Here is a 13271-nt window from a genome sequence, read left to right as displayed (position 1 = left end):
TGCGCCAGCTGAAGGATCTTCAGTGATGCCTTCATCAGGGGGAGTGTCGTGCAGTGTACTATTTTTCCTGTCTACGGTTCCATTTTTCCCACCTTGGGTTTTTGGTTTTCCTAGAGAGGTTTTAATGAGGCAACCTCGTGCATGATACAAACCCATATGGTTATAGAATCCAAGGGGGAGTGTTATAAATCATGGAGTGGATTGCTATTACCAAGACCAAGAGAGAAGTCCCATCAGGCCACGACCAAACCCAGCCGCGGCCGCGTCCGAGGAAAGAGAGAGTCGGCCACTCTTTGGCCGACCTTAGTTATAGGATGTTTTCCTTTTCTATCTTTTAGTAGTTTTCCTATTTCCTCTTGGATTAGGATTTGTACTCTTTCCTTTTATCATCGTGATGGGGATAGATCATTGCAATTGTTGGTCTTCAACGAGGAATTCCTAGTAAGCGCGAGTCATCAGCTCGCGTTGACTACGTCCCTGCCCGTTTTACAAACCACCCGTCGCTCCTACCGATTGAGTGATTCGGTGAAATGTTCGGATCGCGGCGACGTGGGTGGTTCGCCGCCTGCGCTGTCGCGAGAAGTCCACTAAACCTTATCATTTATAGGAAGGAGAAGTCGTAACAAGGTTTCCGTAGGTGAACTTGCAGAAGGATCATTGTCGTACCCTGGAAACAGAACGACCTGAGAACGATGAAACATCACTCTCGGTAGGCAGGTTTCTTACTGTGCCTGCCGATTTCGTGGTTATGCGTTCATCCATGCCCAATGTAAAAACCGATCCGGCTCTTAAGCCCAAACTGATCTGCGGCATTAACCTTTCAATCTAAGTCCGAGTTAATCAAGTTTTAAGTCTTATCTTTCTAAATTCAATTCAACTGAGGGTCAATACAATAAATCTAAACAAGGAAACATAAGGAGCAAATCAATTGTATAAATATAAACTTAGATTCATACATCATTCTTAGGTTCGTCCTAATAAGTTATACACACTTAGTCTAACATAAGTTCACAAGTTACACAATAGGCTATCAGTATTTCACATCTATGTACAATGACCCATTCACCACACATCTTCCCATGGCCTGAGTCTTCACGGTGCCTTTCCCTTACCACGGTCCATGTCTGATCCTGAAACCACACAAGACACAATGCACATTCATAAGGCCGATACCATAGCATCAAGTCTAGATAAGCATGGTTCGGCTACTTAGAATCTATAACCTGTCCAAACCAACATACTCAAATAAATTCCAAAAAACTAATTAAAATTCATGATAATCCCTGATAAATCCCAACTAAGAGATTCCCATAAACAGTTTCCAACGAAACACACTAGAACATCCAAATCCAACCATGAACAGTCCGGCCAAAGGCCAAGGACTTGGATACTGAACCGGCCAGGGCCTTGGTTCAGTGTTCCCTGTATGAACAGAACAAACGAACACAATAGTCTGATAGGACAAGCAAATCTCAAGATATAGAGAGAGTAGATGTAGGCGCATAGCAAACCGGCCGCAAGCCCGATCGGATCTTCAGCCGGCTAGGGCCGATCGCTTGCCGTCCACACCACTGACCTTAGGCGTTCTCTCCCCAGGCGCCATCTCCTTCTCTTTGACCTTCTCTCTGTCTCTCTGTCTGGTATCCATTTCATCAGGCCTTACTTCCCACGATCCGGTTTCTCCTGGAACAGCCAAGCCTCTCGCCGGTTCTCTCCTTGGATCGCCGGTTCTCTCTTCTCTTTTTTGGTTTTGTCTCTAACGATTTTGGCAGAGGTTCCCCTCAAGAATTCTGAGTCAAATTTGGGATCCGGGGCTCTGTATTTATAGAGAGAGGGAGTCGGAACTGCCATGGGGCCGAAGGGGTGGGAGTTGTAACCGAAAAGTGTCTCTCTCTCCCTTGCAACCGTTCGGCAATAACTGCCCCCAACCTGTAATAACCCTCTTTAATGAGTAAAACGCAGACAAGGAAAAATCTTGTAACAGCCGAGAAAATTACTCAAGTAAGTGGAAGTCGGATTGATCTTTTCCCATGGATGTTTGTGAATCCCAAGGTACATAAGAAAAATTTAGAAAGTCTTAGAATGGTTTTCCATCTGAAGAAATAAATTCTTCAGGAAGTTTAGTGGATTGAAAATGCTTGCGGTTCGGCTTAGAACGTCCTAGTCGGATGAGAAAATTAATCAAAAATTTATTATAAGGCCTTAAGATAGGAATGACCTTAGAGTTATTTTAGAAATGTTTTGGTCTAAGAAATCTAGGTTTTTGTCAAGGAGAAACATTTCCGCCAGCTCGGATCAGCTTATAACACGTTCGGGATATAAATACGGCCTATTCGTAGTAGTAGCTATAAATGTGTTACTCCTTTACTGGAGAATCCTCCAAGGAGCTCTTGCTTATGTCCTATTGGTTGAATTGGTGGCTGGCCACAAAACATGTTTTAATTGGACAGATTTGTAGCTGCACACCAATCTCTCTCCAATTGGTTGCATGGGGCACCCATGACAGCTCCTGCTTGTAACGCACAACCTATACCTTCTCCTGAGCTCATTCTCCAGCCTATAAATAGTAGACCACCCCCTTAGTCATTTCTCATGCTTTGAACCATAACCATAGCAGCTCGAAAAAGTCGAAACTCTAAGATTTCTAAAGCTCTAGAATTTTCTGATAAAAGTTTAAAGTGAAGCCGACCGCGAGATAGAAGCGTTTCCAGTCCAAAACTTTCATCTAAATGTTGAGGTGAGTCTCGGTTATGGGTTATGATTGTTGTGTGTGCGACTAGTACCTGCAAAACAAGAGTATTGGTTGATGCATTGCTAGGTTGCGCGTTTAGATATATAATGTTATGATAATAATTGATGTTTGTGACAGATATTGAGTTATATCGCCGGGCTTCGGCTCGAGGGGTATAACATGATTATGATACATTGATGTTGTGTTGCATATACTTATGTCATTCCATTATATTGTTTGGGCCTCGGCTCAGATAATATAACATGTTTGATCATATCTTAACGGGGAAACCCGTAAATCCACGGACTTGATACATGAGAGTCCGACACTCGGATGGAGTGTCGTGAGAGTCACTGGTGTCCACTCGAGGCCCGTGCCTTGTCTGGGGCCTTACCAAAATTAGTTCCGGGCAGGACGCGAAGACACGTGTGATAGGGTTAGCTACCCTCGACCGTGTAGCTGCATGACGATGCGGCACGTGTGTTATCTGGGCCATCGGCTTTTTAGACTTTGTGTTTAGAGTCAATGGGCGCAAGAAGGGATGTGTTATGGACTTCGTATCGAGTTAGGAGCCAATGGCGAGAGGCAGTCCTCGATGATCAATAATGATCTAACCACTCGTGAAGAGTGGATGCTTTTTTACATGATTGCTTTATTTTTGCATTCCATATTTCTTAATATAATTGATCCTTGTTGCTTAATCTTTGATGCATAATGGGGGGATAAATAATTGTTAGGAAACCGGAGTCACTGAGCAAAATAGTTGCTCATTAGACTCTTTGTTTTGCAGGTAACCCGTAGTAGTAGGTTCCATTTGGGATCGGAGGAGCACAAAGCTGTTGGTGTAGATTTGCTACATTTTGCAAACACGTACGTTTTGTATTATGTAAGATATGGTTTTGAACTTCGGCCGAGCATGTATAAAGTTTTGATGTGATTGAACTTAAAGTATATAAATAAGAAAAGGTTTGTGAAATGCTTGGATTCCGGATCGGGGGTGTTACAACGAAGGTGGTATCAGAGCATGGTTCACTTTGCTCACTTGGGAACCTGTTTTCAATAATTTATCGAGTCAAAGGTGTTGCAAAAGGTAGAATAGGAAACCAACATGCTCCTTTGTTAGATAAGTTGGGATTAGTACTTACCCTGGGTTGTACTGCAGTATGTTTCCAAGACGTACAAGGAGTGAGGAGCCAATGATGACACCACCAAGATATGGACAACGTAATTCTGAAAACCGCAGTCTATTCAAACCTTGAGGTAACAGATGACTCTGCGATAGCACAAGGAAATAACCATTGCTATGAACACGAACATGAGTCGACCGGGAGAAATCCGACGGATTCACATATGGGATATGAGCAAGAAGAACGATATGAGGATCTGAGGGAGAGGAATCAAGCACCTGATATGTATGGATCAAGGCGAAATTATGCAACGACACATAATCCAAGGCGGAATGAATCTGAGTTCATGCACCGGGAAAGGACGCCCGATCCACGTTGTAGGCAAGAACAGAGGACAGCTGGGAGTTCTGATTCTCTTACAGTATTAGTACAAGGCTTGCTAGATAGACTTGATCTTAGAACCGGTGAATCATCAGAGCGAAGACCATCATCCTCTCTTGATTACCTGAAGATGGTCACATTAATGAAGAAATTTGGAACCGTTAGATATCCTGGAGGAACAGATCCCTTTGAAGCGTCAACATGGCCAAGGAATTTGGAGAAAAACTTTCGGGCCATCCACTGCCCTGATAATTTCAAGAAGGATGTGGCAATATACTACTTAACCAAAGATGCTTCTGATTGGTGGGATAACGTGGAAGAATACTATATGGGAAGAGAGATTGACTGGGAAGATTTTAAAACGAAATTTGAACGGAAATACTTCCCACCTGAAGCAAAAGACCGGCTGGAGATTCAATTGTTGGAGTTAACTCAAGGCAACCGGAAAGTCAGGGAGTATGAGACGGAGCTTACAAAGCTAAGGAAATATTCTCCTTATGGAGCAAGGAATGAAGGTGCACTAATTCAAAGGTTTATAAGAGGATTGCGAGCGGATTTGGCTAGCCGACTGCAAGTAGTGAAGTTTCATAGCCTTTATGAATTGGCAGAGATAGCAGTAAATGTTGAAGAAGGTATGGAAAAGGAGCAAGCCATGATGAAACATGCAGAGCCATCTCGCAGAACTGAAGGGCTAGGAGTACGAAGAATGAATAATAAAGGACAATTTAATCGAGGGAGAGGCCGAGGAAGAAGGAATGACAGACGGTTTACGAATGGCCCAGATGTGTGTTACACTTGTCGTGGTACAGGACATTTTTCTAGCAGTTGTCCTTATAGTCAGGGAAGAAAAGCCCCTGATTATATTACTTTCTTCTCGTGTGGTAACAAAGGGCATTATGCCAACAGTTGTCCCAATAAAAGACAAGTTATGCTTCCAGCACAACCCACTAGACTAGCGACTGAACCAGCCCCGAAGCGCCATGCAGTTGGAAAGCAAGTGAATGCTTTAGAGTTAGGAAAACCCGAACCACAACAGCCCCATCAGGGACCGATCACAGGTAAGTAGGGTTTTAACTCATTGCTTGTTTGTGTGAATTTGATGCATGAAATATAAAATGTGAAATAATTATTGTTTAGGAACATTGTGTGCTGGTGGAGTTTATGTGCATGTTCTCTTCGACTCGGGTGCCACACATAGCTTTGTGATACCCGAGGTAGTGTCAAGTTTTAAGGGAACCTTTACTAGAGTAAAGGTAGGTGTTTCAGTTAGAACCCCTGGAAACCATAACCTTCGTGCCGATAGCTGTGTACTTGGGATTCCAATCTATGTGGGATCAACGGTATATCCGGCAGACCTGCTAGTTGTTTCTTTAGGACAAACACGAAGTAATTTTGGGCATGGACTGGCTGTTGAGATACTACGCACAGTTCGATTGTGGTCGAGGAAGAATTACATTTGAAGAAAGAGGACAACCATCAACGACATACTATGGAATATGTCCAAGTGCTGGAGTGCCACTTGTATCTGCCTTAAGAGTTGAGAAAGATTTGATCAAGGGCGAGGTATATCTTGTAACTCTAACTACCCTTGGAGGAGAATTGAAAGAAGGGACAAAGTTGGAAGAGATAGCAGTAGTAAAATAATACCAGGATGTATTCCAGCCATTGGAAGGATTGCCCCCACCACGAAGTGATCCTTTCACCATTACATTAGAGCCGGGAGCAGCCCCAATAGCTATGGCACCTTACCGAATGGCTCCAGCTGAGCTTGCTGAATTAAAGAAGCAGTTGGAAGATTTTATAGAAAAAGGATTTATCAGACCGAGTTCTTCACCATGGGGAGCACCAGTCTTATTTTTAAATAAGAAAGACTGTACCATGCGGTTATGCATCGATTAAAGAGGGATTAACAATGTTACAGTAAATGACAAGTATCCCTTGCCAAGGATCGATAAATTGTTGGATCAGCTTCATGGGGCAAGCTGGTTCTCAAAGATAGATTTGGCATCAGGATATCATCAAATCCTAATATCAGAGTCCGATATCATGAAGACGGCTTTTAGGACCCCGTATGGCCACTATGAATTTGTGGTAATGCCTTTTGGTCTTACTAATGCGCCGGCTGCTTTCATGCGCTTGATGAATGATATATTTCGTGATTACTTGGATAAATTTGTAATCATCTTTATTGATGATATACTTATTTATTCCAAGAGTAAAGAGGAACATGCAGAGCACCTCCAAAATGTGTTAGAGCGATAAAGAAGCCATAAGTTGTTCGCCAAGTTTAGTAAATGTAGTTTCTGGAAAAGGGAGATTGGATTCCTTGCTCATCGAATGTCAGAGAAGGGAGTTGCAGTAGATCCTGAAAAGGTTAAAGTAGTTAAGGACTGGCCACGTCCTACCAGCGCTACCGAGGTTCGAAGCATTCTAGGATTGGCTGGGTATTATCGAAAGTTTGTGAGGAACTTTTCCATCATGGCCAAACCCTTGACGAGGCTGACTGGGAAAGATATATCATTTGAATGGGATAAGAAAGATGAAAAGGCTTTTACACAATTAAAGGAAGCTTTGACGACAGCCCCTATTCTTGCATTACCTGCTCAAGGAAGACCTTACACAGTATACACTGATGCTTCTCGAGTAGGACTGGGCTGTGTACTGATGCAGGATGAAAAGGTCATCGCCTATGGTTCAAGACAGCTAAGGAAGCACGAGGAGAATTACCCCACCCACGATCTAGAGATGGCCGCAGTGGTATTTGCTTTAAAAATATGGAGATCCTATCTTTATGGCGAGACGATTCAAATCTTTACTTATCACAAGAGTCTCAAGTATCTCTTTACTCAGTCAGATTTGAATTTGTGACAAAGGAGGTGGATGGAGTTTATCACGGATTATGACTTACAAATCCAATATCACCCAGGAAAGGCGAATGTGGTAGGAGATGCACTGAGTCGGAGGAGTAGTGATACAACTATTGAGAAAGACTTAGAAGCCTTAAACGCATAATTCAAGATGATTAGTCTTTCAGCCATGGAAGGCGAGGGCAGCGAGCCATTGGGATTGCGAGCAGTGAATCAAGAAAACATCCTGCAAAGAATTCCAGAAGAGCAGAAGGAAGATGTGAAGCTAAAGAAGATTATAAAAGAACTTGAAGAATCAGGCGAAAGAAATGATAGTGGTTATCATTTGGCTGATGACAGAACTCTCCTACTGAACGGAAGGATAACCGTACCTGTAGGAAAGGAGTTACGAGAAGAGATCTTGAGAATCGCACACCACTCAATATTAAGTATTCATCCTGGAAGCACCAAGATGTACCAGGATATACGTCGATACTATCACTGGCCAGGAATCAAACGATCAGTTGCTAAGTGGGTCGCTCAGTGCCATACCTGCCAACAAATTAAGGCTGACCATCAAGTGCCGGGAGGAATATTGCAAAGCCTACCAATCCCATAATGGAAGTGGGAGTCTGTGGCTATTGATTTTGTAACAGGACTACCTCGAGCACCAGGAAGAGGGAATGATACTATATGGGTGGTGGTAGACCGACTAACTAAGACTGCTCATTTTCTACCCGTTAGAATTGTTGACAAGGTAGAAGTACTGGCAGAAGTTTACTTAAAGGAGATAGTACGATTACACGGAGTTCCTGCCAACATAGTATCTGATCGTGATCCAAGATTTATGGCTAAATTCTGGAGAGCTTTCCAGCAAGTATTGGGGACTGATCTTCATATGAGTACAGCGTTTCACCCTGAAACTGACGGGCAGATGGAGCAAACAATCAGAACCTTGGAAGATTTGCTAAGGATGTGTGTTTTAGACTGGTCAGGTACATGGGAACAATACTTACCTTTGGTAGAGTTCTCTTATAACAACAGTTACCATGCAAGTATTGGAATGTCCCCATATGAGGCATTATATGGACGACCTTGCCACACACCACTGTGTTGGGCTGAAGTTGGAGAAATACATATGTTAGGACCAGATGTAGTAGATGAAACAACAGAAAAGATAAAGATTATCCGGGAGAATATGAAGAAAGCTCAAGACAGGCAGAAGAAGTATGCCGATCAGAATAGACGTGAAGTAATATTTCAAGTTTGTGATTGGGTATATTTGAAGGTGGCCGCACAGAAAGGGAGAGATAGATTCGGAAAAGTGGAAAAGTTAGCCACTCGATATATAGGACCATACCGAGTGATGCAACGGGTTGGAGAAGTAGCCTATCAATTAGAGTTACCCTCAGATATGGCTCTTCACCCAGTTTTCCATTTCTCGATGTTAAGAAGGCATATACGAGATCCTACCGAAGTAGAGCCGCAACGAGTAGAAAACCTTCGTTCCAACCTCACTTACCCTGAAGGACCACTACGAATCGGAGAAAGACGAATAAGAAAACTGAAGAATCGAGAGATTCCTCAAGTGCAAGTATTTTGGGGAAAACAGCGTCGAGTAATTGTGACATGGGAAGATGAAGAGAGGTTTAGAGCAACTCATCCTAAACTGTTTTTGGAAGATGATGAAGATCAGATGGGTGGAGCATCAAACCACTAAGAATTTGGGACGAATTCTATTAAGAGGGGGAGAATGAAATAACCCTCTTTAAAGAGTAAAACGTAGACAAGGAAAAATCTTGTAACAGCTGAGAAAATTACTCAAGTAAGTGGAAGTCGGATTGATCTTTTCCCGTGGATGTTTGTGAATCCCAAGGTACATTAGAAAAATTTAGAAAGTCTTAGAATGGTTTTCCATCTGAAGAAATAAATTCTTCTGGATGTTTAGTGGATTTAAAATGCTCGCGGTTCGGCCTAGAACGTCCTAGTCGGATGAGAAAATTAATCGAAAATTTATTATAAGGCCTTAAGATAGGAACGACCATAGAGTTATTTTATAAATGTTTTGGTCTAAGAAATCTAGGTTTTTGTCAAGGAGAAACATTTCCGCCAGCTCGGATCAGCTTATAACACGTTCGGGATTTAAATAAGGCCCATTCGGGCCCATCTACGATGTGTTAAGCATATCCGGAAGCTTCTGGAGGATGCAGCTGCTTGTCTACCTCCTTAAGCAGCTAGACATGTGTTACTCCTTTACTGGAGAATCCTCCAAGCAGCTCTTTCTTATCTCCTATTGGTTGAATTGGTGGCTGGCCACAAAACTTGTTTTAATTGGACAGATTTGTGGCAGCACACCAATCTCTTTCCATTGGTTGCATGGGGCACCCATGACAGCTCCTGCTTTTAACGCACGAGCTATACCTTCTCCTGAGCTCATTCTCCAGCCTATAAATAGCAGACCACCCCCTTAGTCATTTCTCATGCTTAGAACCCTAACCATAGCAGCTCGAAAAAGTCTTAACCCTGAGATTTCTTAAGCTCTAGAATTTTCCAATAAAAGTTTAAAGTGAAGCCGACCGGGAGATAGAAGCATTTCCAGTCCAAAACTTTCATCTAAGTGTTGAGGTGAGTTTCGGTTATGGGTTATGATTGTTGTGTGTGCGATAGCGCCTGCAAAACAAGAGTATTGGTTAATGCATAGCTAGGTTGCGCGTTTAGATATATAATGTTATGATAATGATTGATGTTTGTGAAAGATGTGAGTTATATCGTCGGGCTTGGGCTCGAGGTGTATAACATGACTATGATACATTGATGTTGTGTTGCATATACTTATGTCATTGCATTATATTGTTTGGGCCTCGGCTCAGATAATATAACATGTTTGATCATATTTTAACGGGGAAACCCGTAAATCCACGGACTTGATCCATGAGAGTCCAACACTCGGGTGGAGTGTCGTGAGAGTCATTGTGTCCACTCAAGGCCCGTGCCTTGTCCGGGGCCTTACCAAAATTAGTTCCGGGCAGGACGCGAAGACACGTGTGATAGGGTTAGCTACCCTCGACCGTGTAGCTGCATGACGATGCAGCAAGTGTGTTATCCAGGCCATCGGCTTTTTAGAGTCAATGGGCGCAAGAAGGGATGTATTATGGACTTCGTATCGAGTTAGGAACCAATGGCGAGAGGCAGTCCTCGATGATCAATAATGATCTAACCACTCGTGAAGAGTGGATGCTTGTTTACATGATTGCTTTATTTTTGCATTGCATATTTCTTAATATAATTGATCCTTGTTGCTTAATGTTTGATGCATAATGGGGGGATAAATAATTGTCAGGAAACCCGACTCACTGAGCAAAATAGTTGCTCATTAGACTCTTTGTTTTGCAGGTAACCCGTAGAAGTATGTTCCATTTGGGATCGAAGGAGCACAAAGCTGTTGGTGTAGATTTGCTACCTTTTGCAAACATGCTCGGCCGAAGTTCAAAACCATAGTTTTGAACTTCGGCCGAGCATGTATAAATTTTGATGTGGTTGAACTTAAAGTATATGAATAAGAAAAGGTTTATGAAATCTTGGATTCCATATGATACTAGTCCTAGTCAGGGACGAACTAACTAACGGTTTCAAACTCGGGTTGCAAAGCCTTAACTTGGAATCGCTAGGAAACCGGTTCTTGGACATATGATCTTAAGATTTCGGATCTGATCAGGGAACCTAATATCAAATGTTCGGGCACGTGGTAGTAGTATCTTTGATCTGGTTAGAGTTCTTTAGTTCGTCGTGCATGTTCTTGTTTAATTGGTGCATGGCAAACTAATTAACTTTTATTTATTCCGGATCGGGGGTGTTACACAACCGGTCCTCAACTGCCTCCAACTGCTCCTGTCCCTGTCGGTTCTCTATCCTGAAGCCAAGGCCAAGCCCTTTAACTGACTGTCCATACCGTGGCCGCACCATCTAACTGAACCACCATAACCATCCTTGTAACCGCCCATTGTCCCGGACATGAACACTCGGCCCAGCTGAGTTGAGCTGACTGCTAGCTGGTCCCAGCTGAGTGAGATAGTCCTTCTAGCTCCACGAGCTGATGCATACTGCCTGCCCAAGCTCGGCCACTCCCATTGAGCTTCCCTGAGCTGACCAGCTCGGCCGCTGTCCCGTCCAGCTCCCACATCACTCGTCCATCTCTATTAAACCCATTCTTTCTTCACCCTGGTTAAGTCTCAACACTTTGGTGCCCTTAACCCTATGTCTGAGCCATGATACGCTTGTCTACTGGTCTAATGACCTGACTGGTGCGTCTCCAGCACCATGGCTCGTCCCAACGATCCTATTTCGGACCGGGGACATGACAAGTCTCCCCCACTTGGGATGGATTCGTCCTCGAATCCTCATCATGTGTTTCCTCGCGGACAACCTGATCATACCACTCAGGATACTCGGCCTTCATCGTTGCCTCTGTTTCCCAGGTGATTACATCCTTGCCATTGTATTCCCACACGACCTTGATCATGGGAATGGTCTTCTTCCTTGTTGTCTTTTCTGTTCGGTCCACTATGCGGACCGGCCTCGTCTCTAGAGTCAGATTCTTATCCAAATCCGTAGGGATCTCGGGTAGTATTATGTCCTGATCAGACAAACATTTTCGGAGTTGTGACACATGAAACACGTTATGGAACGCATCCATGGCTGGTGGCAGTTCCAACTTATAAGCCACAGCCCCAACTCTTTCTATGATTCTGAACGGACCCAAGTACCTAGGGTCTAGTTTTCTTTTGCCAGAAACTCTAGCCCTCCCTTTGAATGTGATCATCTTGAGATAGACCAAGTATTCAACTTCAAACTCAATATTTCCTCCGTCTATCTGCATAACTCTTTTGACGATCCTGTGCTTCTTTCATTTTCTCCTTTAAGAACCTTATATTCTCAGTGGTTTCTTCCACTATCTCAGGATCCAACATGCTCCTCTCCCTCACTTGGGTCGAGCATAATGGCATCCTGCAAGGCCGTCCAAACAGTGCTTCATAAGGTGACATCCTAATGCTAGTATGGAAACTGTTGTTGTAGGCAAACTCGACCAAGGGTAGATGCTTTCCCATGAGTCGCCCCAATCCAACACCACGGCCCTTAACATGTCTTCAAATGTCTGGATTGTCCTCTCTAACTGCCCATCCGTCTGAGGATGATAGGCTGTGCTCATGTTCATTCTTGTTCTTAAGACTTTTTGAAAAGCCTGCCAGAAGTAAGAGGTGAACCTAGGGTCTCTGTCCAAGACAATACTAGCTGGCACTCCATGCAGACGTACTATCTCGTCCAAGTAAATCTTCACGATTTGATCCATCAATCTCCTCTCCGTTTGGTAAGAATTGGGCCACTTGGTTAGTCTGTCAACCACCACCCAAACCACATCGTTTTGGTTCCTGGTCGTAGGAAAACCGGTCTCAAAATCCATGTGATGTTGATCCCACTTCCACTCTGGTATGGGGAGATTCTGGAGCATACACTGGGCACTTGATGTTCGGCCTTCACGCTGGCAAGTAGGACACCTCGCCACCACTCGGCCACATCTGTTTTCATCCTTACCCAGTGATAGTACCTTTTTTAAATCCCTATACATCTTATTCAGCCCGGGTGGACTGAGAACATTACTTATTAGCCTAACTCATAATCTCTACTTTAAGCTCCTTGCTGTTTCGAACACTTACTTGGCCATTCACCAAGATTGTTCCGTTGCTTGTGATCTGATACTCCGTCTTGTCGTTAAGAGCCACTTTCTGCAAGTTCTCATCCAAACTCTAGGCCTGCTGTATCCTGGTAAGTAATATCGGCCTGATCCACTCCTCTAATCCAATAGCTCATTACGTTCAACCAAGGTATTTAGATGTAGTGACCGAACCATCCCTTCTAGTTCATTCCGCTTCTCTTTCGGCCGAGACCTATGCACGTCTCCGGCTTAAGGCATCAGCCACTAGGTTAGCCTTGCTGGATGGCATGCTATGTCCCGATCATAATCAGCCACCTCAATACCATCATCTTCTTAGTCTTGACTTCAGTTCAACTCAGGCTGATTAAAATGTACTTCAATCAGCTTTTATGATCAGTGAGAATCTGGACCTTTGCTCCGTACAGATCCGTCTCCATAGCTTTAAAGCAAAATCAACTACTGCCGCCATCTCTAGA

The 13271-nt window shown here is 43.5% G+C and overlaps 1 protein-coding gene across 1 annotated transcript; it reads right to left on the bottom strand.

Moving 5' to 3' along the window:
* Positions 1 to 10990: 10990 nt before the first annotated feature.
* LOC125596363 lies at positions 10991 to 11961 on the bottom strand. The gene is made up of 2 exons (XM_048771538.1): positions 11509 to 11961; positions 10991 to 11278 (listed from the first exon to the last, which is right to left on the bottom strand). Exons 1-2 carry the CDS (start codon positions 11959 to 11961, stop codon positions 10991 to 10993), a joined length of 741 nt encoding a protein of 246 aa, XP_048627495.1.
* Between the last annotated feature and the right edge of the window lie 1310 nt (positions 11962 to 13271).

This window comes from Brassica napus, unplaced genomic scaffold (assembly GCF_020379485.1).
Source record: "Brassica napus cultivar Da-Ae unplaced genomic scaffold, Da-Ae ScsIHWf_1200;HRSCAF=1717, whole genome shotgun sequence".
Classification (NCBI taxonomy): domain Eukaryota; kingdom Viridiplantae; phylum Streptophyta; class Magnoliopsida; order Brassicales; family Brassicaceae; genus Brassica; species Brassica napus.
This window is presented reverse-complemented; position numbering and strand designations above follow the sequence as displayed.

Bases quoted from the DNA above. Each gene is read 5' to 3' on its own strand.
- LOC125596363 (XM_048771538.1), bottom strand. From the start codon at position 11,961: ATGCAGATAGACGGAGGAAATATTGAGTTTGAAGTTGAATACTTGGTC. The intron at 11,279-11,508 runs GTTGTCCGCGAG...TGGGTTTAATAG, and splicing joins ATCCTGAGTGGTATGATCAG to AGATGGACGAGTGATGTGGG.